This window comes from Ochotona curzoniae, unplaced genomic scaffold (assembly GCF_017591425.1).
Source record: "Ochotona curzoniae isolate NIBS_2020 unplaced genomic scaffold, NIBS_Ocur_1.0 patch58, whole genome shotgun sequence".
NCBI classification, from domain to species: domain Eukaryota; kingdom Metazoa; phylum Chordata; class Mammalia; order Lagomorpha; family Ochotonidae; genus Ochotona; species Ochotona curzoniae.
In genome coordinates this window covers 1,148,374-1,176,311 of record NW_024467037.1, presented here as the reverse complement: position 1 = coordinate 1,176,311, position 27,938 = coordinate 1,148,374, and the positions used below count along the sequence as shown (strand labels likewise).

General features: G+C 44.3%; 2 protein-coding genes across 4 annotated transcripts in view; both read right to left on the bottom strand.

The window, feature by feature from the left end:
* Positions 1 to 232: 232 nt before the first annotated feature.
* LOC121168100 (flagellum-associated coiled-coil domain-containing protein 1-like) lies at positions 233 to 23,073 on the bottom strand. 2 transcript variants are annotated; one of them, XM_040997877.1, is made up of 14 exons: positions 22,961 to 23,073; positions 22,387 to 22,467; positions 21,315 to 21,360; positions 18,848 to 18,981; positions 17,405 to 17,498; positions 16,102 to 16,163; positions 11,138 to 11,235; positions 10,135 to 10,187; positions 8,360 to 8,459; positions 6,852 to 6,955; positions 3,239 to 3,301; positions 1,879 to 1,968; positions 1,704 to 1,813; positions 233 to 480 (listed from the first exon to the last, which is right to left on the bottom strand). In XM_040997877.1, exons 1-14 carry the CDS (start codon positions 23,071 to 23,073, stop codon positions 363 to 365), a joined length of 1,266 nt encoding a protein of 421 aa, XP_040853811.1. In that variant the 3' UTR covers positions 233 to 362. The 2 variants fall into 2 exon arrangements, with proteins under 2 accessions (XP_040853811.1, XP_040853813.1); XM_040997879.1 differs by lacking the exon at positions 21,315 to 21,360 and having other exon boundaries at positions 18,848 to 18,977; positions 22,961 to 23,049.
* LOC121168097 (trafficking kinesin-binding protein 2) overlaps positions 23,068 to 27,938 on the bottom strand; it is a 64,670-nt gene continuing 59,799 nt past the window's right edge. The window contains exon 17 of one of the 2 annotated variants that reach the window (XM_040997871.1): positions 23,068 to 23,124. In XM_040997871.1, the coding sequence (XP_040853805.1) occupies positions 23,083 to 23,124 (42 nt within the window). In that variant the 3' untranslated portion in view covers positions 23,068 to 23,082. Of the gene's footprint in view, positions 23,125 to 27,365; positions 27,421 to 27,938 lie in introns of those variants that run through there. The other variant, XM_040997872.1, reaches the window with a different exon arrangement.

Sequence of the window (27,938 nt, the reverse complement as noted above, 5' to 3'; positions counted from 1 at the left end):
ATGTCAGGACAGAATACATTGTGCAAAACTCAGAGACATGGCTTCTCAAAGAATCAACTATGCAAGAGTCTGTGATAAACTATGCAAGAGGACATGGCTTTTCAGGGAGGACTTGAGATTCACCATGATACACTAAGGTGAGGGTCCAGATATCCCCACCCACTCCGAAGACAGAGAATGGTGAAAATAAAAACAAAATTGGAGTCAGAGCAACCCAAGAGCTAAATTTATCAAATGCATTTCTCAAGGCAACCTCACAGGAGTTGGCCAGGCCTGTGGGGGTGGTTCCCTGTCACCGCCAGCTAATCCAGCCACGACCTTGCTTCTGTCAGCCTGGGAGAACAGCTGTTTGTTAAGAATTCTCATCTTCTGCTGCTACTGCCTTCCAAAAGGAACAAGTCGTCCTCCAAAGATGCGCTGTCAGCTGATTTTCCACATCGTCCTTCATAAATTTCTTCATTCTTGGCAATTATCTTCTGCCTGCAAAAAGGAAGGGAGTTTTACAGATTCAAGAGATAGAAAGGCATGTAAGGTGCTCATGACTTGCAGAGATTTTCTTGTTAAGATTTCTCTGAAAGGCAGAGTTCTGAGAGAGAATGGCAGAGAAAGAAATAGTTCTTCCCTCTGCTGGTCCACTCTCCAAATGGCCACAACATCCAGGGCTGGACCAGGCTGGATGCAGGAGCTGCAATGACAGGGACCCAAGCTTCCAGGCAGTCCTCTGCTGCTTTCCCAGGCACATCAGCAGGGAGCTGGGTGAAAAATGGAGCAGCCGGGACAGGAACCAGTGCTCTTATCACAGGCTATTGTCTGGCCCTCTATATCACAATGTCAACCCAAGACATTTTTAATTTCTGTGAGAGATGACATTCAGATGACGAAATTCCCACAGGAAAAAAAAATTTCCTTCTAAATCAATGCAGTGAAAAACCATAATTGTTAAATAATGAAGTTGATTTCCACAGGTACCAGATACTAGAAGCAATTGTATCAATAGGAAACCAGTGGGCCTGATGCGGTAGCCTAGCGGTTAAAGTCCTTGCCTTGAATGCACCGGGATCCTATATTGGAACTGGCTTTAATTCCGGCAGCCCCACTTCCCATCCAGCTCCCTGCTTGTGGCCTGGGAAAGCAGTCAAGGACGGCTCAAAGCTTTGGGCCCCTGAACCCCTGTGAGAGAGACCTGGAAGAAGCTTCTGGCTCCTGGCTTTGGATTGGCTCAGCTCCGGCTGTTGCAGCTGCTTGGGGAGTGAACCATCGGACGGAAGATCTTCCTCTCTGACCTTCCTCTGCCTGTGTATCTGCCTTTCCAATAAAAATAAATAAACCTTTACAAAAAAAAGTAGACCACTAACACTCACACCAAGTCCTCTGGGAGGAGACACAGTGAAAAGTCCCCAAGAGTCACAGCAGTGAATCAACTCAGAAGCATGCAGATGTACTTTCTGAACCATTTTTACAGGAAAAATACAGACAGAGAAGTTTAGACACAGCCCAGCTCCACCTCAAAGACACCCTCTGGCACTCTGCGCAGCAGGCTCTGAGTGACTCTTCTGGCTCCCCACAGCACATCTGCATAACCTGTTCCCCACCCCATCTCCCTCCCACTCCTAAAGACTAGCCAGCTCCACATCCCTTCTCCTCGCCTGCCCCGCAGTCCACCCCCACCACGCACCCTCGGCTGCTGCATCAGGAAGGCGCACCTTAAATGAATGTTTTCCTCTGTTAGCAACTGGATGGTGTACTTGTACTTGTCTTCAGCTTCAGCAAGCTTGATCTGCAGTGTTTTCTCTAGGTGTCCCATGGCTGCTTTCTGAAAGATGTGTGCCCTTCAGCAGTGGTTCCCTCAGTCCCAGCCCCGCTCCAGCCAGGACCCACCTCCTTCTGGAGTTCCATCTGGGTGTTGCAGAGGTTCATGTTGAGTGACTCTAGAACAAGAGTTTGTGCGTGCAACTCTTCCTCTATGATCTGCATGAGAAGACAACATTTCAGGATGGGGTGCCACACTGGGGTCTACCTGTCCAGTTTCTTCTCCATGGCACCTGGACCAGAAGGTGAAGGAGCAACTGTGGCTACTCCTTCTCTGATACCGCGGAGAGCCAGGTGGTCACCCCACACTGTTAACGCCAACTCTGGACTAGTTCATTTATCTACACCTCATGGTCATTGTCTCAGGGCTGGGCCTTCAGAGCTCATGTGGACTGTTACAGTGCCAGCAACCGTTCATTCACTCAACAGGCCTTTATTAAATAGCTACTATAGATCCCAATGGCATGAGACTCTGGAAAAGGCAAAATTACAGACAGTGAAGGGATGATCAGTTGCTGGGGTTGGGAGGGGTGAAATGGAAGGGGCAGAGGGAATTTTTAGTGCACAGAGACTATTCTGTAAGATTCTGGAGTGCTGGAGACAAGGCAGGACTTACTAAGCAAAACCCATACAACACACAATACAAACACAAAGACCTACTGTCAGCTATGGATTTATGTTAATAATTATGCATTAACGCTAGCTCTTCCATCACAATTAATATGCTATCAAGGAAACTGCAGGTGGAGGTGTATGCAGGAATTGTTTTCTGATTAATTTTTTTTTACAAATCTTCAACTGCTCTTGGGCGGGCAGTGGGCATTCAGCTTAGTCAGTGTAGAGCCTCAATTTGAATCCCAGCTCCAGCTCTGGATTTCAAGCTCCTCCTAATGCAGATGCAAAGTTACATCTTTGGGTTCTTGCCACCCATGTGGGACACCTGAATGGAACTCCTGGTCCCTGGATTTGGCCTGGCCCAATCCTGGATGTTGTACACATCTGGGGAGTTAGTGAGTGGACAGAAGGTATCTCTCTCTCTTTCCCTCTCCTTTTTTCTTCTTATCAAACAAATAAAAAAATTTTTTTAAGGAGGCTGAAGTGGAAAGAAGCAGCAGAGACCGCCTTAAAGAAAAAACAAAAAGGAAAGGGCATGGCATTTTGTAATTCAAGATCTTCTTGTGGTTAGAGCTTTACAAGCCATGCAAAACTTTCAGCATTCAAAGTGACCCAGTACACTGCTGAAATGGGCAACTCAAATCTAACTCTGAAAAGAAAGCACAGCATCTGTTTTACAGGCAGCCCTAAAATCCCCTTTTACTGGTTGATTGCAGAAAACCCTGTCTTATAACTTGCATTTTACTGGGAGTCTGTCCTTTTACTGATAGATTTGTAAAATGCCAACTCCACGGGCAAGGGCGAGAAAGCTTACCTCTTTGGTCTTTCTCAGTTCCTCTAGCTGCAAGGTGTCATTTTCATGCTGCTTCAAGAGGCCCTGTAAACCAAAGAGTTTCATGTCGAATAAGAAAATATGACTGAGAGAAGTAAGAATCGCAGAACAGGATGTGGGATTATGGTATGCACAAAACTTAGACACTGGCAATTTACACTGTGAATGACATCCTGTGCTGAAGTCAAATAATGAAAATATTATTTGTGTGCAACTTCATCACATTGGCAAATATTTAAAAGACTGGGTTTTCTTCTTCAAAATCTTTTCTTAAGTCAGGGTACAGATTCAATACTGTTATGAATTCGGTTCTCCCAAGACTTTTTTTTTTTTTTTTATATAATTCAGTGCAATGCCAAAGCACAATGTCAGCAGGCTTTCTTGATAAGTGAGTTTTAAAAATTTATATAGAAGTGCAATGGATGGAGAAAAGTCAAAATAATCTTGAAAAACAACAGCAAAATTAGATTATCTCTACTGCCTGACTTTAAGCTGCAGTACCTCAGGGCTGACAGTCGAATGGAGCAGAGTGGAATCTATGCCCCCACCCTCCTCAGTTCTTATCAAACTACTAATTATAACAGAGACACCAAGGCAACTCAGCAGAGAAGAGAAAGCGTCTTCCAAAAAATCATTTGGGAACAACCAGATCTCCATATGGAACAAAAATGAGTCATGCCCTCTAACATAAGTCCATACACAAAATTATTCAAAATAAATCATAAAAGTTAAGAATATAAAGCAATGGGGCTAGGGCTGTGGTATAGCAAGCTAAGCTGCGGTTTGCAGTGCTGATATCTCATTTGGGTGCTGGTTCCAGTCGTGGCTGCTTCATTTTTGATCCGGCTCTCTGCTAATACACCTGGGGAAACAGCAGATGATGGCCCGAGTGCTTGGGTCCCTGCAACTAGGTGGTAAACCTAAAAGGATCTCCTGGCTTTGATCTGGCCTAGCCTGGATGCTGCAGCCATTTGGGAAGTAAATCAGCAGATTAGCAATCTCTTTCTCTCTATCCTTGCCTTTTACATAAATAAGTAAATAACTATTTTTGAAAAATTTATTTATTTGAAAGGCAAAATTACAAAGACAAAGGCAGAGACAGAGATCTTCCATTTGTTGCTGTGCTCCCCAAAGGTGACAATGGCTGGAGTTGGACTGGTCTGAAGCCAAGAGTCAGGAGATTCCTCTGGGTCTCCCACAAGCATGCAAGGGCCCAAGGATTTGGGCCATCTTCTGCTGCTTTCCCAGACCATTAGTGTGAGCCGGATCAGAAGCCAAACAGCTGGATCTCAAACAGGCACCCTTACTGGTTGTACATGGTGGCTTAACTAGCTACACTATAACAATGGCTCCATGTCTTTTTTTTTTCCTCTAAACTTCTGCACATAAAATGACATCATTAATAAACATGTAAGCCACAAGCTTGGAGACATTTGCAACACACCTGTTTGATAAAGGACTTGTGTCCTCAATGTATAAAATGCTCCTTCATATCAATAAGATAATTGTGGAGCTGGCATTTGTCATGATGTTTATGCTAGCACTTGGGACACCCAAATTCCCTAACAGAGTGCCTAAGTTTTACATCTCAGTTTTGTTTCTGTTTCTACTTTTCTCCTAACTTGTACCCTGGGAGGCAGCAGTTAATGGCTCAAGGACTTGAGTCCCTGGCACTAGTCAAGAGACCTGAACTGAGTTCCTACAAGTCTGACCTGGTCTAGTCTTGGCTGTTGTGGGCATTTGGAGAATGAACCAATAGATGGGAAATGTCTCTCTCTCATTGCCTCTCTTTCCAGTGGGGGGGGGGGGGGGGCGGGGAGATAAACCCAATCTTTTCAACTGGTAAAGCCTGAACAGACACTACACAAAACAAGAAATATTTTGGTCCGTGAAAAATTTCCTGGCACAACTAGTCATCAGGAGGAGCAGAAGCATGATGCAATAGTCTTTCATAACCACTGGAATGGCCAGAATTAGAAAACTGACAACCTAATTATTGTGAATAGTGTGAAATAACCCAAATTCTTGGATACCTAGAGTAGGAAAGAGCTTGAGGATTTCTAATAGGATAGAAACTATACATAGCCTAGATTTCAGGGCATACCCAAGAGAAAATAAGAGTATTGGTCTGCAAAAATATTTTACGATGGTACTTATAGCAGCTCCCTTTTCTTTTGTAAAAATGAAAAAGAATATAACCCAAATCTCCAAAACTTGCATTTTTTAAAATTAGCATCACTGGGAAGGCAGCATGAGAGAGGAAAGGGAGGAATGCATGCAGTTTGAAGCCTGCTCTATGAGAGCAGCTGCTCCTTACCCAGACACCTGAGCCCTCTGGACCTCAGAAGCACCCCACACTGCAGCCCCATCCCCATTTCCTCACTAGCATTCTGCTCAGTAAAAGTAGTGAATATCATATATGGGTTTTCGTTAGCTAGTGACTTTTTCAAATGAGTCAATGTGTTTATTCAAGAGTTCTATGGTAGACAGGTATGGAAGGGCAGGAAGAAAAATAGAAAGAGAAAGCAAGAAAGAGAGTGTGATGCAAGCTCTAGATAAGGAGTTCACTTCCTGAATGCCTACAGTGACCAGCGCTGGGCCAGGGCTGAATCCAGGAGCTGGGATTCAATCCAGGTCTCCCACATGAGTTGCAGGAGTCCAGTGACTTCAGCCATCACCACTGGCACCCAAGGTCTTCCTTAGCAGGAAGCAGAATCAAGGGCTGCAGCTTGGACTTCAACCCAGGCGCTCTGCTATGACATATGGGCATCTTTCGGCTATTCGTCCCTTCCCACTCCACTCTCTAATTGGTGGGTTTTAAATGAGCATGATAGTTGGAAATGGGTGCTTCCAATTGAAGTCGTGAAAAGCAGCTAAAATATTATAGACATACTTTCCCTTTTGCATGAGAAGGGGACAAGAATACAAGAAAGTCTGCAGTCTAAAAAGGCAACACTTAGGACTGGCTCCTGGAATGGTGCTGGGTCCCACAGACGAGGTGTTTTGCTTTCTAGATGCTGGCCACAGTGATTACAGAGTTCTGCCTTGGGACACATCTATACCATTAAATCTTTTTGTGCCCTCTGAAAGCTCAGAGATCAGGTTGCTATTGCCTGTTTGCTTAGTAAACTTTCATACATTTGGTAGAATTTGGTCTGAGTTCAGCTTTCCTTTTAGCCTGATTCCAGCAGTAGGTTGGCAAGCAGCTCACCCTCACTTCCTGGAACTGGTAGGTTACTACTCAGTTTGTTTTGCTCAGGTTCGCTTGCAACAATGCCCTTTCTCTTTAGCTATGGTCCAAGAGAAGGAGGAAGACAAGATTCAGAAACAAGATTTTGGTAAAACAGAGAATTGCAAGTTCTGCATGTTGAGCATTCTGTTATTCCCATTAGTTAATTTGCATTCCTGTCACTCTGCAGTAAGACTGTCTCAACTGAAGGCCAACAATGCTGTCAGTCTACTTGCACATATCCAGGAAAGCTGGGTGGGAAGCAGCACCCAAAAAGACAAGGTCACCTAATTACAGAAGCCCTGGGGGAATTCACGGTATTACCTTGACCACTCAGCCAACTAGTGACACTGGGGGTTGAGTTACCTCCTTCTCTCGCATGAAATTCTCAAAGGCAGCCACATAGGATTCATATATCTTCTTCTTCTCTTCTTCTGACTCTAACTCAAACTTTTTGGTCATCTTGTGTTCTATGGAAGTGAGAGGAGAGCCTTTATTTGCAAAAGTACTGGGCAGAGCAGACCAGAGAGAAACCCAGAATAACTGAAGGGAAAGATGCTTCCAGTCGGGGTCAAAGTCAAGGGCCTCTCTGCCTGGAATTGGCCTTGGCACTCAACCTGTTGTTGCTTCAGGGTGAGATGAACCAAATGATTGTTCTCAGCTATGTCAGCAAGTTAGCCAATCAGCCATATGGATCTTACTGCCAATGCCTCTGGGTATTTTTTTGGCAGGGGGGTGGGATTATTTGGGATCCATTGCTTGTGATTTTGTCTATTTTATTAGCTCAAGTCACCTCTATGCTCTCAGACAGCCTTACCTGAAAATTCTTGGTTAACAGGGTTCTTTCTGTGAATTCCTGCTGGACTTAGCTTTGGGGCAGAGGGAGGCAGACATGGGAACCCTGGGCATGGAAACCAGCATGCAGAGCCCAGATGCCACCCAGAGGAAACACACATCCTTCAGAGTCTCAATTACGAGGGCGGATGGGGAGCGTCTGGGTGGGCAGAGAACAAGTGAGCACAGGTTGAGCCACATGGCAAGCAACTGAAGTCTGATCTCTCGAAACCCCGGGTTACATCCTGGACTTTGACAGCACAGGACACCTGTATATTTGTGGCTATCAGCCTGGGAGATGGCCTGGGTTGTACTGCACCAGGGTTCTTGCTAAAACCTCAGCCAGGCACAGCTTCCCATCCTGTTGCAGGTCTCCATGCCACCTTCTGGCAAGTCCAGGGTCCCCAGCAGAAGGTAGATTAACGGTCCAAGGTGGTAGCTATACTTAAAGGAGCCACTTATTAAAAGCCAACCATCTGTGAGCTGAATGGGGTTAGTGTACGAGACGGAATTGGTTTGTTGAGACCCCTGCCTCTTCCCAGCTAGTCCTCAAGTCCTTGGAGCAGCCTCCACCAACTCCTTTTTTTTTTTTTTGTCTCTAGAGAAGCTAAGTGAGGATGAGAGATGCATCTGTGGATTTCTTTGTAGGCTCCGTGCTGTGTGTCAGGCTTGGCAACACTAAATGTGGTTCCCTTGGGGAGCTGTAGAGGTTTTCAGCAGAATGGAATGAATAATAAATGAATATTTCAAATGGCAAATCAAGAATATCGGGAATTTTGGGGTCACCTGAGTCCAGCCCCAATGCTTTGCCCTGCCTGAGTTTGGGCAAGTTTAGAATCAGTGAGTTTCATAAAGTAGAACTTCAAAAAAGGACCTTACCCTAGCCACTTTGCATTCTTGAAAATTCAAGGAGCCTTCTATTTGGGAGTCCAACACTGCCCATGGCAAATCTAAGGCTGCCTTCTGCAAGTCAGGGCCAAGCTGAATGGCAGCTGTGTCGATGCAGGCATCATCAAAAAGTCAGAAGCTTCTGTACTCACTTTGCTGTAGCAGGATCTTCTCCCGCTCGATTTTCTCATCCTTCTCCCATTCGGCTTTCCGCTTTGACCACTTGTCTTCCATTTCATCATAAATGCTGTCCTGTGGAGGCAGAGAGGTGCCATGGGGAAGAGTCCTTAAGCTGGAGACCTGGGAGGCCCACATTCACATCACAGAGGCCCCTTGTTGCTCCAGCACCATGCCCCATACAGCTTGCCTCTCCTGTGGCCCTGCCTGAGGGGCTCCTCGGTGCTTGTCTGATGGGAAGGAATTCCCAGCCTAGCCCAGTCGAGAGACTGTCAGACCCTGAAGGTCAAGGGCAAACCACGTTCCAGTATTTTTCGGGTGGAAGTGACCTTTGTCGGAAGACAGGTAGAGAGGTCTCCATGTTGAGGAGTCACGTGCCAGCTCTTGCTGACCTACAAGTCTCTCCTGAGTAGCACAAGAAGAAAGCAGGAGAATAACTGGTAGTTATGTTTTACCTAGAACACAGTGGAGTCTTCCAGAAATTGCTCCCTCCCCTTCTTTTTGTGGGTGAAGTTAAATAAGCCCAACCTTATCCTAGGCCCGTTGGCTGATTCAGACTTCATGGGCAAGGAGTCCCAGGAAGTATGTTGGGGGTGAGTTAAGGGGAAAGGACTAGGTGGTTGGGGGGAAAGGGCTGGATGGGGTGGGAGCCTTGAATGCTGCTGGAAGACTCCAAGGAGCCTGTCCCTTCTCTCTTCCAGGTTACCAACAGGATTCACATCCAAGCTGGATATAAGCACTTATTTGAACTGTTTGTAGCCCTTTAGATGGGATTCTCTCTCAACATGTTAGCAACTGGTGAGCAATTCAGTGGCCATACAAATCTGTTTCTGTGGAGCATCTCAGATTGAAGCCAAGTACAAAGTGGATCTGGATCACAATCTTGATGCCTCTGAGGCTCTCCACTCCATGATATTGCCCCTTCCTGGGTCAGGAAATATCTTTTTGGCATAACAGTGGCATAACAGGCTAGCAGAAATGATATCTCATATCGGCACCAGTTTGAGTCCTGGCTGCTCCACTTGTAATCCAGCTCCCTGCTTATGGCCTGGGAAAATAGCGGAGCATCCACTGGTTCACTTCCCAAATGGTTGCAATGACCGGAGCTCAACTGATCCAAAGTCAGGATCCAGGAGCTTCTTTTGGGTCTCCAACATGGGTGCAGAGACCCAACACCTTGGGTCATCCTCCACTGCTTTCCCAGGTCACAAACAGGGAACTGCATTGGAAGTAGAGAAGCCAGGACTAGAACCGGTGACCATATGAGTTGTGGAGGACTAGCCTGCTGTGCCACTATGCTGGTCTAGGGAATATCTGGAAAAATAAATTTTGGATACATGCTCAGCCTGAAATAGTGCATTATAGAATCTCAGAAGTGATGCTCCTATTCTGCCTTCCATGGGGTGACCTTGTCAGCCTAGGATGGAGGAGTTTCCTTGAGATAATACTTTTTCTTTATTTTTGTAAATGTTGAGATTGTTAGTTTTTGCATTTCTGTTATTGTAAACAATGAGCAGCTATTATATTTCTTATTTTAAATATATTTTTTTCTGTGGGTCTCTTCAGGTTCTGGGTGTCTGACTTCTCATTCCTGGAGGTCTTCAAGTTCATGGTTCTCTCTGGGTTCAGTGAGTGCCGTTGAGCTACAAGGACGCAGGGAGTCTGGGGAATCTGAAGGTTCATCCCAAGGTTATCTGCTGGAATGCGCCTGGCTTCTCTCACACATCCTCCCAAGAGCTCCGGGTCTCACCTGATACATATGAAACATGTTCTTCAGATACTTATACTCCTTTCTCATCTCCTCTGGACAAATGAAAAACAACCAGGGAGTCGTGATTATTCCTTTGATATACACATGTTCAAATTCAAATGTAGCTCTCCTGCACACCTTCCTCACCCCAAACTCCTCCCCTGGGTAGAGAAAACTGAGTGGCCTGGAAATCCCCCTGGAAGTTTAGAATTGCAACTGCCTGCCTCCCACCCTATGCCCACTGATTTGGGTCCCAGGGGCACTGTATTTACGGGGTCTTCTCAAGTACAACTCTAACACAGTTTTAACAAGAATCCCAGGGGGCAAACCTACATCCATGGGGAAAAGAGCAACCAAGTCTTGATTCAGCCTCTGCTTCTTTTTCCATAACATTCCTTCAATTGCATGGGTTATGAAGGCAGACATATTCCCTTTGGAAAAGGGGCAAAATAAGATATATCGTCCTCAAGAAATTTAAGGCAAAGTGAAGGAAGAAGTTTAGGAAGTTTGCCATTTTCTGTGGACAACACTCTAGTAGCCAGCATTCCAAGGGATGACCATTCTTGCCCTTTCCAAGCTCAGATTCAATCATGAGGCAAATGGTCAGCAAACCTAGAAGTGGGGGTAAGCCATGCCATCATAGTGTGTCAGTGAGAACTGAATGAAACACCACCATCTTCCAAGTGAGTACAGTGGCTAATAAAACTTAAAATATGCTTTTAAAAGTGCCTCTCTGATCACACAGTAAAGAGCAGATTGGATATGGTCAGTGCTCAGATGGAGAGGTCAAAAGAACCTTGCTTTGGTCATCTGGGCAATGGGGGACACGGGTAGATAAGACAGTTCCTGTTCTCCACCTCACGCCTAGCCACTCTCTCCCTTTGAGCTTTTGAATGAAAGCCTGGCATGCTGGACCTGAACAGGGCCCTGGCCACAGGGGCTTTGAGGCCATGGGTGCAGCGGGCTGCCCCCGACCTGGCACCCTCCCCTGTCCTAACAGTACCTATCTTCTCCTGGGCAGCCGCCTTCTCCGCCTTCAGGGAGGCTTTGTAGTTGTTCTCCAGTTCGTTGACCTCCATCTTGTGGGCCTCTCTGAGCTCCCTGCAGGGTCACAACCATCCATGAAAAGAAGTCCCCAGGTGAGCAGGGCCTCCCCTACTGCCCGCATGCAGGCAGGGGACGGACCCTCGCTTCCTGAATCAGTCCCCTGCCACTTGCCCAGACAAGCCCGAGAGGACTCCCTTCTTAACTTCTATTGGCTCCTGTTCTAATCTCTACTTTTCTGTAATCAATTTTGTTAGCTTTCACAAAAGCATGGGAACATACGGTGTTTGTCCCTCTGTTGCCTCCCTTATAACACAGAATATAATGTAATCTAGTTCCATCCATGATGCTGCAAAAGATAGAATTTCATCCTTTGTACAGATGGATCATGGTTCATCTTACTCATCAATGGCTATCTTGTTTGAATCTATATCGTGGCTATTGTGAGTAGTGTAGACACGATATGACATGATGATTTCATTGCCATACGATGGACACATGGGAGTGGGACTTCGGTTTTGGAAAGCGGCCGTCCCTTTTTCCATAATGGCCGTCCTAGTTTATATTGTCACCAACGGTTGCCCCTCTTTGGACTCCTCACCAGCATGTGTTTCTGGTCTTTTTGATTATAGCCAAGCTGAGTGAAGTGATACTTCATTTAGGTTTTTATTTGCATTTCCTGAATAGTTGCTGATGTTGAACATGTTCATATTTCCAAGAGCCATTTGTATGTATTCTTTTGAGAAATGTCCAGATAGTTTGCTTGTTTTAAAATCACATTATTATTACTATGTGTTTAACTATTGAGTTACGTGAATTTCTTGAATATTCTGGCTGTTAACCTTCTGTCAAATGAATAGCATACTGATATTTTCTCACTATGTAGGCTGTCTTATCTCTCTGTTGATTGCTGTTGCTCAGAAAGTTCTTAGTTTGATAGAATTCAGTTTGGTCCTGTGTGTGTGTGTGTGTGTGTGTCCTGTGCATTTAGAGTCTTATCCAAAAATATCTGCTTACACCAATGTCTTAAAGCATCCCCCCAATCCCCACCACACTTTCTTCCAGTGTTTACATAGTTTTGAATCTAACATTGAGGTCCTAAGTCCACTTTGTATTGTTTTCAATATGTGTGAGAAAGGGGGAGGTGGACTTTTCTTCTTCTGTGCCTTGGTATCCACTTTCCCCAGCACCATTTATGGAAGAGACTGTCCTGTATCCAGTGCATGTTCTTGGCATCTTTGTGGAAAATCAATTGTCTGTAAAATATGTGGATTAACTTCTGTTTGTTCTATTCTGTCCCATTGTGTCTGTTTCTATACCAGCAAAATGTTGTTTTTATTACCATAGATTTGTAACATACTTTGAAGTTAGGTGATGTGATGTTTTAAGCTTTATGTTTTTCTTTTTTCCCCCTCATGATTTCTTTGGCTGTTCTGGCTCTTTTTCAGGTTTCTTCTTTTGAGGGGGGAGGGGCTGTGTGTTTTTGTGGAATTATTAGGATGTTCTACATATAGGTTCATGTCATTTGAAAAGAGGATAATTTGATTCCCTCCTTTCCAGTTTTGATTCCTTTTTTCCCTATAGATTGCCTATTTTCTCTGGTTAAGATTTCCACTACTACGTGGAATAGTAGTAGTAAAAATGAACATCTTTGCTTTTGTTCCAGACCTTATATAGAACACATGGAACTTTTCCTCATCTACTGTGACATTGGTTGTAGCTCACCATACACAGTCTTTATCCTGTTATGTTCTTTGCAAACTTCCTTGTTGAGAATTTTATCATGAAGGGATACTGAGTTTTACAAAAAGCTTTTCATGCATCCACTTATCTAATCATATGGCCATTGTTCATTCTTTTGAAGTGATGTATCACTGATTTACATATATTGAACCATCCTTGCATCCCCAAGATAAACGCCATTTGATCAAGATGTGTCCTCAGGTGCCATCACTTGGTATGTAAATATTTTGTTGAAGACTTCTACTTCTGTGGTCATCCAGGGATGGTCTATAGTTTTATGACTTTTTGTTGTTGTTGTTATTGTGTCCTTGTCTGATTTTGGTATCTGAACAATTCCAGGCCTCATACACTAGAAGGGGTGGGGTTCTGTCCCGTTCAATCTCTTGGAATGGTTTAAGAAAAAATGGTATAAGTTCATCTTTAGACATTTGGTAGAATTCAGCAAAGAGGCCATCAGGTCCTGGCTTTGCTTTGCTGGAAGACTTTTTTTTTAAAAAAACTTATTCAATCTCACAGCTTGTGTTTCTCTGTAAAGACGACCTATGTTTTCATGGTTCAATTTCTGTAGGTGAAATATATATTCATAAATTGATCTATTTCCTCTAAGTTTTCCAATTTGTTGGCATCAAGTTGTTCATAATAATCCCTACTTAGGATCTTTTTTGTGGTCTCCTTTATCCTTTCATTTAATTGGATCTCTTTCTCTCTCTGTTGTTGTCCTAGATAATGATTTATTTGCATTGTTCATTTTTCAAAAAAGCAACTCTTTAGTTAGTTGATGTTCTACACCTAAACAAATCTTTTTTTTCAGGGGCAGGTGTTTTGGAATGAAGAGGTGGTGGAAGATCTCTCCCTGTCTTTCTATCTCTGTCTGTCTCTCTGTCTTTAACTCTACCTTTCAAATAGTAAATATCTTACTCCCTCCCCCAAAAGCTCCCTTTTCCAATTATTTTTGCTCTGATTTTTATTATAGTTTTTATTCTATTAATTTGAAGTTTTTTTTGTTCCAGCTTTTCTAGTTCTTCCAAGTGCATTGTTAGGCCATTTATTCAAACTTTCTCTTTTAAATGTAGGCACCTACTTCTTAAGTTTCCTTCTTAGTGCTCCTCTTGCTTTTCCTTTTGAGGCTTTATTAATCTGCATTGTTTAATGTAATTTTTTTCATTTATATTGTATAAATTTTTTTTCTAATTTTAAAAGTTTTCTTCATGGGCCCATTGGTAATGCAGAGGCATGTTATTTAGTTTCCTTGTATATATGTAGCTTCCAAAGTTGCATTTATTGTTGGTCAGGGAAGAATGTGAAACTATTTAAATTTTTTTTGTTTGTACTTTTGAGGCTTGTTTTTGTGGCCTAACACATGGTTTGTCTTGGAAAATGTTCTATATGCTGATGAGAAGAATATAACTTCTGCAGCTGTTGGATTAAATGTTCTGTAAATATCTTTTAGGCTCATTTGGACTATATACTCTAGTATAATTATAGGTCTATAGTACAGCACATTTTAAAGTTCATGTTTCTTTGTAGATTTGGGGGAAAGGATCTGGATATTCCTGGTGAAGTAAAGTTATCATTTGTTATTGTATTGGAGTCTACATTCTATTGCATTGGAGTTTTTTTCTTTAGAAAAAATAATGTTTGTTGATATTATTGGCTGCTCTAACCATGCGTGTATGTAGGAGGCCACTTCAAAAAAAATTTGGGGGGGGCCTGGCATGGTGGTCTATTGGCTAAAATCCTCACCTTGAATGCACCGGGATCCCATATAGGCGCCAGTTCGAATCCTGGCAGCCCTGCTTCCCATCCAGCTCCTTGACTGTGGCCTGGGAAAGCAGTCGAGGATGGCCTAGGGCCTTGGGACCCTGCATCCATGTGGGAGACCTGGAAGAAGCTTCTGGCTCCTGGTTTCAGATTGGCTCAGCACTAGCCATTGTGGTCACTTGGGGAGTGAACCATTGAATGGAAGATCTTCCTCTCTGTCTCTCCTCCTCTCTGTATATCTGACTTTGCAATAAAAATGGATACGTGTTTTAAAAAAATGTTTTGGGAAATAGAATTTAAAAAGATAAGTATGTTTTTAAGTCTATACATGAAGGGGTCTTCTAAAAGTTTATGGGGATACAGGAAGGAAAAAAGAGAATGTTGAAACAATAGTCTTACCCAATTTTCTGTAGCTCTTAACCCTTTGTTCCCTAATCAACTATGTAAAGATTATTAAAAAATAAAAATAATAAAAAATTAAAAGTCCACGGGAAATGAATATAATGAAAAACTATGCACACATTTCAAATTTTTTGCATAAAATAAACTTATCTTTTAATTCAACTGTGCATTAGCTTTTTGATGCATTGTCATATATCGTCCTTCTCTCTGTGAGCCGGCAAGATTTCTGCTGAGAATTCACCTGGTATTTCTTATCTCTTGCTGCTCTCAATACTATTCCTTGTGTTTGATTTTGGATAGCTTATTTTGTATCTGTGTATTCCTCTTTGGGTTGAATTGCTGAGTTTTATTGCATTTTGTTGTCAGGGAATAATGAAAATGCTAATTTCAGTTTTTCTGTAAAACTAAACGTACTCTTAAAATACAGTTAGTATAGACCTCAGTGCATGAATACATGGCTATGACTCATCTAGAAGCTCTGTTCCTCTGAGGTTTCTGCTGTGGTTGTGGTGCCCAGGAGGTTTGAAGGTATATCTCCTGTACAGACGATATGCATCATTTTAATGCCTCCTTAATTCCCATTGCCCTTGACCCTTCCAGGCCTTCCTCCTATTTTCTTCAGTCCCTGACTTAACCAGTGGAAGTAAAGGTAAGAGAAAGGAAAAGACAACGGGAAGTAAAGGGGGTTGTAGGGGAGGCTGAGATGAGAATCTTGGTTGTTGTCACAGAGAAGTCTCACAGAAAACAAAAATTGGTTCGTCTCAGCAACTGAGAGAACAAAACATACAGGGAAATTATTATTACTGAAAAGAATTAGAATAACTTTTAAAAAAGCCACAGGAAGGCCTTTGCTTCATTGTCGTATCCTCAGCTCAAGCCACCTGCTCCCAACGACTCATGAATCATTCATGTCCACCTTTGAACCCTGACTCCATTTGGCACTGAGGTCCCAGGGCGGTGGAATCCTGCACAGGTGACAGGAGCTGGAGGGCCTTTAGCTCATGCCAGAAAGCGCACCTGTTCTTGTTCTGGAAGTCCTGTTCCATCTCAGCAAAGCGCAGTTCCATTTCATTAGCAAGCTATAAATGAGAGCAGCATTAACATCCAAGGATTGAGAACCCCAGCCCCACTCTGGTTTGCATCTTCTAAAGAGCCCTTCCCTTCTTAGGGACGCTTCTCCCTCCCCCATGCTGCTCCTGTTAGTGTGCACAGCAACAAAGAGCATAGCATGTTGCCTTGCTCCATGTGCTTCAGTATCTGAATTATAAACTGCAGCAGTTTATAATGTTGCTGCTTGAACATCACCTCTTTCACAAACTGTTTGTGGGTGGCCTGGTCTTCTCTGCTAGATTGTCCTCTATAAGATCATGGCCCAGGGCCTGAGTTGTGGTGTAGTAGGTTAAGCAGACATCTACAACACCAGTGTTCCATTTGGGTGCTGCTTCCAATCCTGAATCCCAGTCCAGCTCACTGTGAATGTGCCTGGGAAAGCAGAGGATGATGGCCTAAGTACCCGGGCCTCTGCATCCACATGGGAGACCTGGAAGAAATTCCTGGCTCCTGCCTTCAGCCTGGTCTAGCCCTGGCCATTGTGGCCATTTGGGAAATGAACCAGTGGATGGAAGAAAAATCTCTCTGTGTGTCTCCCCCACTTCTCCTACTCTCTCTGTAACGCTGCCTTTCGATTAAACAAAACAAGTCATTAAAAATAAGTAAGATCATGTTTCTGGATTCTTAGCTATGTAATTAAATGGATCATTTTTTGAGAAAAGGGCTTGACCCAGAAGAGACAGAAGTTACTATGATGAAACAGATAGCTAAACAGAAAACATCACTTGCACAGTCTGGAATCACTTGCACACAAGGAATGTGAAAGGGCATTTGCAGATCCTGCAGGACAGAACCCAGCAGCTTTCACAGGGACAGAGAGTGGGCACCTGAGGTTTTCAGGAATCTTCGGGGGGGGGGGCAACATGGCTGTGCTGATGTCATTAGCAAAAGCCTCACAAGCTTTAGAGCTGAATTCCCAACAAAAGCCAGCTGAGGAACCCTGGTGCCCCTTCATGCAAAGAAGATAGTGTCACTTCACACACAGGAGACACCTAGGGCACTGGAACTGAATGAGTTCCTGCAACAGCTGAGTTCTGGAACACCTGAGTTCCTGCAATTATGGATGAGAATAGAATCAGAGAAATACTACCAAGGAACTTGACTCTGCCTTCGGAGACCTAACGTCTACATGATGCGGCTCGTACAGTAAAGTGCTGACGTGAGTCTTGCTCTACCCACAAGGGTGTGGCCTAAGGCCAGGATCACTTACCAACTTCTGGGCGCACTGGTGGTCTCTATTCATTTGTTCTATTATTGCTGTCAACTCTGAGATCTGCTCTTCTAGGTCATGAATGATGTTAGTCCTGTAGGGCAAGTCACCCAGTCATCCATCGTGCTTTACCGTTCCAGCTCCTGAGTGTTTCCAATTTCTGTGTTTGTGAAAAGTCCTTGGGTACGTGGTGACCTTGGAAGATAGTCCTCATGAGAGGGCTGTTAGAAAACCGGAGCTAGCGTCTCGCTGCCCCTTCTCTGCTTCCTAGCTCACCGTGGACACTTCTGTATGCCTGGGCTCCTCCACCTGCCTTGGAGCCTGGGCAAAGCCTGCATCAGCTCACTGGACTTCCAGCCTCCCAAACTGGAGCTAAGTAACCATCTATTTACTTCATAAGTAGCACATCTGGGGGCATTTGGTGACCTGAAAGAAACCTAATCGACTCCTTTTCTTCCTGCAGATGGTCACGGATGAGCAGAGAGCCAGGCAGCAGCTGATCCAGGAAACAGAGACTGGGGTGTTGCTCCTTTGGGCCAGGTCAGGTGAGAGAGGCTGAATTCACTCAACATGTGGGTTCTTTAGTCTGACCTCCAACCCGAGACCCTTCTCATGGGTACTCCTTGAAAGAGTTTGGTTGAACCCTTCCTCTACACTGCAGGGTCTGTTGGTTATTATTATTACTGTTATTCTTTGCTATTGGTGTGTTTTCTATTGTTACTGCTGGTCTTTTCAAGCTCTGTCTTGGAGAAGTAATTCTCACAGTAAGCTGAAACTTAAATAATTGCAAAGCCATTCCCACTCAACAGGGAGGATACAAGATGTCTGAACTTGGATGGAATAGTGGGGAAAAAGAAAATATGAATGGGAGCTCTGGAAGGTAGAAGGTGAAGGCATGAAGAAGGTGAAGGTGAAGGCTCAAATTGCATCAGAGCATTAAAAGTGGGCGGGGCCTGCCAGACAGGATGGTTCTGTTTGCTGGGAGTGAGTCTACCAGAATCTTCTATACTGCATCTCCCAAAGGCAAGACTGGGTGGTATTTTTGGACATTTAAAATAAGAATGAGATGTGTACTGAAGCCTGCTGGAAAATCAGATTTTTACTCTTATTATTGCATATGCCAAATTCAAATTTTTTTCAAGTGAGTTTTTCATCTGTTTGGCACCCCCATGAATTACCCCCTTGCTATGGTATCCATCCTCCCAGGGATTTTCCACATCAGGTGCCTGACTCCATCTTCCTGTTCTTAGGGGTCTGCTCACCAACAGGCTCAGAGCAGAGTGGGGTAAGGGTACAGGGACAGGGGCAGCAGGAAGGGGAATTGGCAGCACCTTGCCAGCCGGGGCCTGTGCCCTGTGTGGATGTCAGAGGCTGGCCCTCAAGCCCAAGCAGGGACAGGCAGGTTCAGCTCCAAGGGGCTGGGTGCTGCTCCAACGGTGTTACCTGGAAAACCCGGCTTTGTCCATAACCTCTGAATCCAAGGGCTTTTTCCTACCGAACATCTCGTCGCCCAAGGTGACAGATATCTGCTCACGATTCCGAATGAGCTGATAGCCAGGTGACACGTTGATCACTTCCTGGGCATCACGGGGGAAGAGGAGATATAATTGCAGACCTGGCATGTTGAGATCTTGTCAAGCCTCCTATTGCCTTAACTCAAGGACAGAAGAACAGACAGGATGGCAATGTTCTTCCAGTTTCCTCATTTCCCTAGGGCGCCAATCCCAATATCCGCTGGCCGCTGGCTATCCCTAGATATCTCTCAAGCTCAATGCTGCCATACTAAACCATCATCGTCCTGGCCTGCATTCTGCCCTTGCTCCTCCTTCCTGTTCTCCGGAGTGGACAGAGCCAAGAGGCAGCTGGGCACTGTAGGCTGCTAGCGCTGTGGGACCGCCCAGACCCGTGCTGAACCTTGGTTCTGTTAGTCCACACCTCTACGCCTCTGCATATTTTTTCTTTCTTTTTTTTTCAAAGATTTGTTTTATTTTTATTGAAGAGGCAGATTTACAGAGAGAGAGAGAGAGACATAAAGATTTTTTCCCTGGTGATTTACTCCCCAGATGGCCACAATGACCAGAGCTATGGTAATTCAAAGCCAGGAGCCAGGAGCCTTTTCTCCCAGGCAGGTGCAGAGTCCCAAAGCCTTGGGCCATCCTCTACTGTTTTCCCAGGCCACAAGCAGGGAGCTGGACGTGAAGTGGGGCAGCTGGTTGATAAACCGGTGCCCATATGGAATGCTAGTGCATTCAAGGTTGAGCTATTGTGCCAGGCCACTTTGCTTCTGTTTTCTTATTTAAAAAGGTGGGTAATAGGGCTGGGCATTGGGCCTAGATGTGATAACACAATTTGGGACATTTGCATTCCCTATGGAAATGTCTGGGTTTGAGTCCTGGCTCTGCTTCAGATTCTAGCTTCCTATTGCTGCATACCACAGGAGGCAGCAGGTGCCAGCTCAAGGATAGGTTCCTGCCGTCCACTTGAGAGCTCCAAATCCAGTTCCTGGCTCCTGCCTTTCCTGGAGGCACTTGGGGAGAGTGAGCCAGAAGACAGGAATGATCTACTTCTCATTGTTATTCAAAAACATAATTTTTAAAATAGAAAGGCAATGGGTTAAGAACTCCTGCTTAAAAGGATTCTGTAAGGAACAAACTGAAGTAGCATGATAAAAATGGCTTGCAGATTTGCAATCGATATCTATATCATCTATATCTATACATCTACATCTATATCTATTTCTGTATCTATAGGTTCTTCATCCTCCCACGTAGATGCGAGTCAGCCACATGGGCCGTCATCCAGCTTCAAGCTCTTGTTGTGCCTTCCCACTCAGCCTCCCTGCCATCAGCCTGGCTTCCCCAGCATCCATTGTCCTTTCTACCTTGAGGGCAATTATTTTTTTTTTCCCTTGGCTTTGACACTTGATGTTAGCCAAAAGGCCAAGAAGTGGTTTCCCTGGCTTTTAAAGGACTGGAAGAATTTGTCAAAAGGAGAAACATGGGTTAAAAATTCTAAATATAAATATAAATATAAATATATATTCAAAGTACCCATAATATCCCACCAGAGGGCACCACTCAGCAACTGCAAATCATGCAGGTTAGTTGGGTCTGGCTGATAGGGGCTCCTGGACATCACAAGGAGTGGGCCACACTCCAGTGGGGGTCAGGATTCTTCTGGACTTAGCCGCCTTGTTTCTCAGCACTTCCTTGTCCCTGGCTCCTCAAGAACCCCTGATGGGTCCCTCTGCCTGCACCTGCGGCTTTCCCAGGATGGTTGAGGGATTCCTGTAATTTAATATGGGCTGTGATGTGACTGGAACTAGATGCTACAGGGGTACTCTCTTTGCTGCTCCCACCCCCATAAGGCAGTAGAGGGTGGCAATAAAGTGCTCACTCTGGGACTGGGCATTTAGCTGCTTATGAGAGTGCCTGGGTTCAGTCCCAGCTCTAGCTCCTGACTCCTGCTTTCTGCTTAATGCAGCTCCCAGGGAGCAGCAAGCATGGTTCAGGTAACCAGGTCCTTGTGGGGATCCAGTCTGTACTCCCAGCTCCTGACTGACTGACTGCCTGGACCTGGCTGCAGATGGCTGCTGCTGCCATCTGGGGAGTGAGCCAGCAGGTGGGAGTCTCTGTTCTCTCTTTCCATATACAAATATATAGTATAGTATAGATACAGATGCCTCTCTATATATCAATATCAGCATATATATATATCTATAGACACACACATATAATTGTTTAGATGTTTTAGTTCTGTCATTCACCAGCTTTGAGTTATGTATAATCCTAACAACCCCCTACCCCCAGGATCTCTGTGAAGACCCAATGAGGTGTCTGCCAAAGGCACGGCTTGCTAGTGCTCACAGCTCCGAGTGGCCGCCCCATTTCCCTCTCCTGTGTGTACTCACGTAAGGTTTACTGCTGTCCTCTTGCTTTCCTAACGGGATTTTCAATCTGCAAGACACAGATGTTTTCAGGGAACACCGAGGAGCACCGAGGGGTTGCCCTACCCTCCTCCTGTCATCGGCTGACCTCTGCTCTCTGGGCTCTGCCCACCTGACCTCCTGCAGATGCCCCTGACTCAGGGTCCTGACGACCCCACACGTGACCGCTTATGAAAAGCTCTTGGTCAGAGAGCGAGAGAGTTCTCCTTACAGGGCTAGGACCCCTACACAGCCCCCTGCACAAGGCTCTGCGAGTCAGGTGGCACCTGCTACACACACGTGTATACACATGTTCATATGCTCATGGTGTGTAGCCTTCACTGGAGAGTGAAAACAGCTTATATAAAGAAACTGACAATGAAACAAATTATACATGTCTCACTTCAAATCTCTATGTAGGTTCCATGCAAATGAATGTCACATCTTTGTATGCATAAGTGTACATATAAAATGAACCATATACATTAAAAGTAAGAAGAAAGTTACAGTCGCCCCTCAGTATCCATGGGAAATTGTTTCCAGGACGCCCCCATGAATACCAAAATTCACAGATACTCGATTCCCTGTATCAAATGGCATAGCATTTGCAAACAGATTACCTAGACCATGTCTTCTCTAAACACTGTGTGAATAGTTGTACTGTTCAGGAAAAACTGACAAGAAGAAAATGCAACATGTTTAGTACAGACACAATTGTCTTTTAAATATATTTTCCATCCTTGGTTGGTTGGACCCATGACCATGCAGCCCACAGTACTGTGTGTATGTGTCTTTATGACACACAGCTAGGCAAGATTATAACAGACTGCCAAGGGCTCATTTGTGGTAGTTTTTAAACTGTGGGTGCCAAGAAACCACAGAATCTATGCATTGAACCTGGGGTTAAGGGAAAATTCACAATGGGTTTGGACAAGTCTCTGACATCTCTGGTAGCAAGTATTCCAAGACAGGCAACTTTGTGAAGTTCAAGGTGGGAGATGATTTTATTCAAATGTCTCAAACCATTCCTACTCCAACTGGCCATGAAAATACTCACTTTGAGTTGACAATAGGTTTTGTAGCTGGTTGGGGTTGGACATAATTTTGATCTTTTGAAGCTGGCAGAAGAGGAACTAGCCTGAAAAATGAAAAATAAATAACTGGAAGGAGTCAACTGGACATTCATCAACCTGTTTTAACACTCATGGATTAACTACATCTCCACAACGACCTGATTCTGGACTACATGTAGAATCTTGAAGATACGAGATCTTTGATGCCCGGGCACCTGCTTGCCATCCTGGGGTGTCTCCAGGCTAGCGGCAGTTTCCAATGCTCTTGTCTCATGTGAAGGAGGCAGTCACCATCCAGGCTGACTCCTTGGAAACTGCACTTACCCTGATGGGCCAAAGTAGAGACTGTCTAATTAAAAAACAAAAATCACGCAACCCAGACAGGACCAGTGAGATCAATGGACAGCCAATAGTGCCACAGGGCAAGCTGGGTCAAGCTAGGCTCTTGGTATCACTTCAGCTTTTACTGCCACGCATACTATTTTTAAAGATCTTGAGAAAGAAAGTTGAGCATGAAAACCAAAGCCCAAGGCTCATCCAATCTCAGATAATCCTTACTTGGTCTTTGCTGCAGCAGTCTGGCTTGGTGGATGAGGGGTCTTTATTAATTTTCTCGGTCCCAGGTTCCAGGGATCCCAGCAGGTGCAATAGATGAGAGGGTTGGGGTACATGGTCCCAGGTCAGTCACGGGCAGTGTTGGTGGCTAGCTCAGGGAGCGATTGCTGAAGTGGGCAAGAAACAGTAGAGTTAAACCATTTAGAATCAAAGCAAACAAACGGTTAACTTGGGGAAGGCCAGCAAGGACCAAGAAAACAATAGTGGATCCCAGGAATGACCGGTCCAGTGTAGCAGCTGGACAACATTCCAGATAGTTCATCCATAAAGTCCATGTGAAATGCTTACTGTGAAAAACCTTTGCATGGATTTCAAATTATTTTTTCCCCTCAAATAAACTTATTCCACATGTCAGCATTTCTTATTAGAACATTATCAGCTCTTGCTACTCAGTGGATGGGACAAAGTTAAATCTTTCTCTAACAGAGCACTTACTGTGGGCCAGGTACGCAATAAGTACTCAAAGATTGCTGTCACAGTCTTACACTTGGGCAAAGTCAGAGAAGAAACAAGTTGCAGGTTTAGAAGCAAATCTAAGTGCCCGGACTCCCAAAGCCCCGCCCTGCTATCAGGCTACGGTGGCTCTTAACGACATGAAGAGAAATCCTCACAGTGAATCCTTCATGGAACTTTCTGGAAAATTAGCTCTGTTCCTCAAACAACAGCACAAGCAAATTTCACAGGTCCTCATTCCTGGTCACCTTCTGAATTAGAGGGGAGATTCCTTTGTGATTCCACACAAACCAAACCCCTCGAGGAGGATCTGCAAAAGCAGGGATCAGAGAAACATGAGCGTGTGGTCCTGTATGTTGCTTTTCCTGTTTGTGGAACCTCCCTAAAATGATGGTACAAGAATAAAAGTGTTTCCATTTCACAAGAGCCAGAAAAGTCAATGTTATACAGGGGGCATACGTCTAAAGAATTATGGAAAATGCATATTATGAAAAAATGCATAAATTTCAATTTTTCACACTAAAATAGATTTATCTTTTAATTCCATTTTCCATGAACTTTGTGAAGTAATTTTATGCATGTTTGGCACAAAAACTAATGCACTCAGCCTAAGAAATCCTGGCCTACGTGCTGGCCAAGGGGGTTTATGCCAAAGCCAATTCTTTTGTCAAGGGTCTGACATGACATAGAGAGGTGTCCGTTTCTCAGGTGGGGGACCACACGGCATGTATTTTTGCTTTTCTGAGGCCCAGTTTCCTCATCGGCAAATGGAGCCCATGCCTGTGCATTTCATATGAGACCACATCAGGAAAGCCTGGAGCATACAGTGGGTTCTCAGCAATCGAGAATTTAACTTAAGAACACTCTCAACCCAACAGTGGCTTTTTTGCAATGAAGCTTCTATTTCTGCTATTTGGGGAGGAAAGGGGTGTGTGTGTGTGTGTGTGTGTGTGTGTGTGTGTGTGTGTAGCAGCAACTAGAATGATGACTCAATTGGTTAATCCTCCACCTACAAGCACTGGGATGTCTATAGCCACCAGGTCATGCCCCAGGTTCTCTACTTCCCATCCAGCTCCCTGAGTGTGGCCCTGGGAAAGCAGTGGAGGATGGCCCGAAGCCTTGGGACCCTGCACCTGCATGGGAGACCTGCAAGTAGCTCTTGCTTTGAAATGCTCAGCTTTGGCCACTGTGGCTTGGGGAGTGAACCAGCCAATGGAAGGTCTTTCTGTCCTCTCTATAAATCTACCTTCCAAATAAAAATAAATTCTTCAAAAATTCCTTTAAAAATAATTACAGAAAGGCCTAAGGAAGTAGAAAGTAGCAATACTTGGAGATGAGTCCCAAGAATATTTTATAGATCAGTTTCCAGAATTCTCTCTAAAGGGTTTATATAATTTTTCAGTAAATGGCAACAAACCAAACTTTTTTTGTCCTAAATATATTTTTTTTTTGTTTTCAACAAATGTTAGTAATGTAAATGTAAATGTGTATCATCAGATTTTAAATTTAAGTTTTTTCTATGGAGAAATTTCTAATGTGGCAAAGTAGGAAAAGGAGTATAATAAACTCATCCTTCTAGTCTGCACAGAAATGTGTGGCTACTCTCCAATACGTCCTTGCCCATTTCATTCTAACACCAGACCATTTGAAAACCAGTCTTTAAAACCACTTTGAGATCTCTGAGTCATCCTGACCATGTGAATTTCTCTTCTGTGGATGTACCCATTTGCACTTTCACCCAGGTTTGCACTGATGAACTCCAGGTTGTCTACCCTGCCCCGCCACATTACACATGCCTTGCTGTGTATTCTGTTGCTCTTTAAAAGTCAAGGCTGCTCCCTCTGAACACCCACAGAAGTAATATTCAAAACATTCAACAACCAGTGAGACAGCCCTATTTAGCAATCAGCACAGACAGGAGCTGTGGAGTATGAAAACAGTCCTGTAGGACCCTACTTCCACATCCAGCCAGACACTTCTCTTAGCTGCTGAATCACTGAGGGCATGTGGCAGTGCCAGGGATGGAGTTGGAGGGCTTGGGTAATGGCCATTTATTGGTCAGTGTGGTAATATTTCAGCAGTTCACTGACTATGCATAGTAAATAAGCATCAGTCCCTGACTTCCTGTACTGTCCCCAGAGGCAACCAATGTTGCTTTGGGGTGGTGAGGGAGTGCCCTTCTAATTTAATATTTACTGTGAATAGTAAAGCATTAAATTTTTATGTGAATGAGAACATGTGCATCTCATGCTGCACTCTATTGTTTTCTGTAACGGTATATGTAGAAGATACTTTCATCTCAGTATAAGTAAATCTGCATTTGCAGTGGCTCAATATCTCTTGTATCTATAAGCATGTGTGTGTGCAAGAAATCATTCTCCTTTGCTGCATGTCTCGCTGATGACTTTACCTGAGGCCCAACAGGCTGCCGGTGACAGTTGGGGATGCTGAAGTCGCCGGTGGCCAATAGAATCTTCAGAGAAGTCATAGTTAGTGTGAATAATCAACAGGAAAAACAGTTATACAAAACATCTTTTCCAAAGAGCTTACCTTGGGTGCCCCAAAGCTTTGTTTTTTTCCATGCAGTTCCTTCTCAAGTCGAATCTCAAAGAAATCACAGTGTTATAGACAAACGATTCTCCTTTCATACAAAACCAGAGTTCATTTTCTATTCAATCCCAAAGTGGGAGAGCTCAAGATTTTAGTGGACATTGAATGCCAAAGCAGAAACCCCACAGTGTGTCTAGCGCTGAGAGACAGACTTTTAGGTGATCCAGCTGAAGGCTTCTGCAAAGGCTGAATGGGCTCGAACATGAATTCTCCTTCCAAAGACCATCCACTTGGAGTCGCTTGGAATATGCAGCCAATGTCAGACTGGAGGAGGAAGTCACCTCTCCAGACTCCCTTGACTTGGACCTGAATTGTGAGGTTTGTCACAATTTTGTTTATTTTATTGTCATGGGAACAGAATCGCAGCTCCTCATTGGCTTGGGGCACTCAGCTCTTAAAGTGAGAGGGTTGGACCATAGCCAGCCACCTCTGTGACCACCGTCACTGCCAGGAATGCACACTCAGGCTGTTTGCCCTCTCATCATTAGCCACTAGACACTGGTAGGCTCATGGAGTGTTTTCAGAGGAACAACTTCTGGGACTAAACAGCACTCCTGGGCTTAGTGAGCATGTGGCAACAGTCACCAAGCTGGGCTGTACGGATTTTAATTCCTTTGTCATTTGCTTACATAAGTCTGAGACTCCACAGTAGGCAGTTTCTCCTTTAATACTTTGAAATTTCTTACAGTACAAATTTCCAGGGTGTAAGTCTTTCAGTTACCTAGTGTTTATAATTTTTTTCCCCCAAAATCTGGCTTTTTTTTTTTTTTTACTGTAGAATTCTAACTCATGGCAAGAGATACACTTTGCACATTGTATCATAAAGGTTTTATGAAACAGTCTCCTTATTGCTTATATTAGAATTACTTTTGCATTTCTTTCTCTTCTTTAAATTTCAGCTGACTGTAATGCACTAGAATGACTTCATGATTTGCAGATGGGCCATGAGCCACAGTTCACAAGACTCTGCTATGGACTTACCCATCCCTGCAGCCTCACACTTGCTGTCTGCAGCATGCTAGGTGTGCACATCTACCCCAGTTCTTGTACTCGATAGAGCTTGGAGACTAACAGCAAAGCGGATATCAACTTCAAGAAAGACACAATGAATCTACTCATCAGACGCAGTGGGAGTGTGCAGCAGGAATTCCTCTTAGAGTTTAATGAATCTGGCAACATTTTTCATCAGAGAAGAGATCCAACTAGATCTCAGAAGGATTATTCTGACCTCAAAGCAGTGAAATAGTCAAAAGATCCAAGACAGAGGTAAAGATGCCAACGAACTCGTCTGTGCCAGTGGTTCAGATGAGAGCAAAGGGCTGGCTTGACTGAGGATGCAGCTGTGGGGATGCAAGGGAAGATGCAGTGAGACTTGGTGACTGGCTGGATGCCAGTGTGTGGGAAAGGATGAGGTCATGGCACCTGGGTTTTGAGCTTGAGCAGCTGATTAGAGGGCGGTGCGATGGGAAAGTCTGGAGGATCAACAGGTCGAATGGAGAGATTGTGAGTTCAGTTCTGGACATGTTGAAGTACCAGGGGGACATCTAAGTGTATGTATAGGAGATCTTATTTGTTTTGGGAACTTAAAAGGAGAATGTGGGGTACAGACAGAATTAGCAGTCCTCAGAGGAGACAAAATCTCAAGCCAGGGCAGTGAGGGCGAGCACACGGAGAGAGGGCATCTTGTGAGGCAAGAGGTGCTGGATGAAGCCAGGGGAACAACAGCATTCATGACAGGGGTCCTCACAGGGTGGGCCACATATAGTTACACTATATATAGCTGTTTCTTGACTATATGTGGCTCATTAACTTCATGGAATATGTCTGGAGGTGGTGTGATCAAAGTTGTTGCAGACTC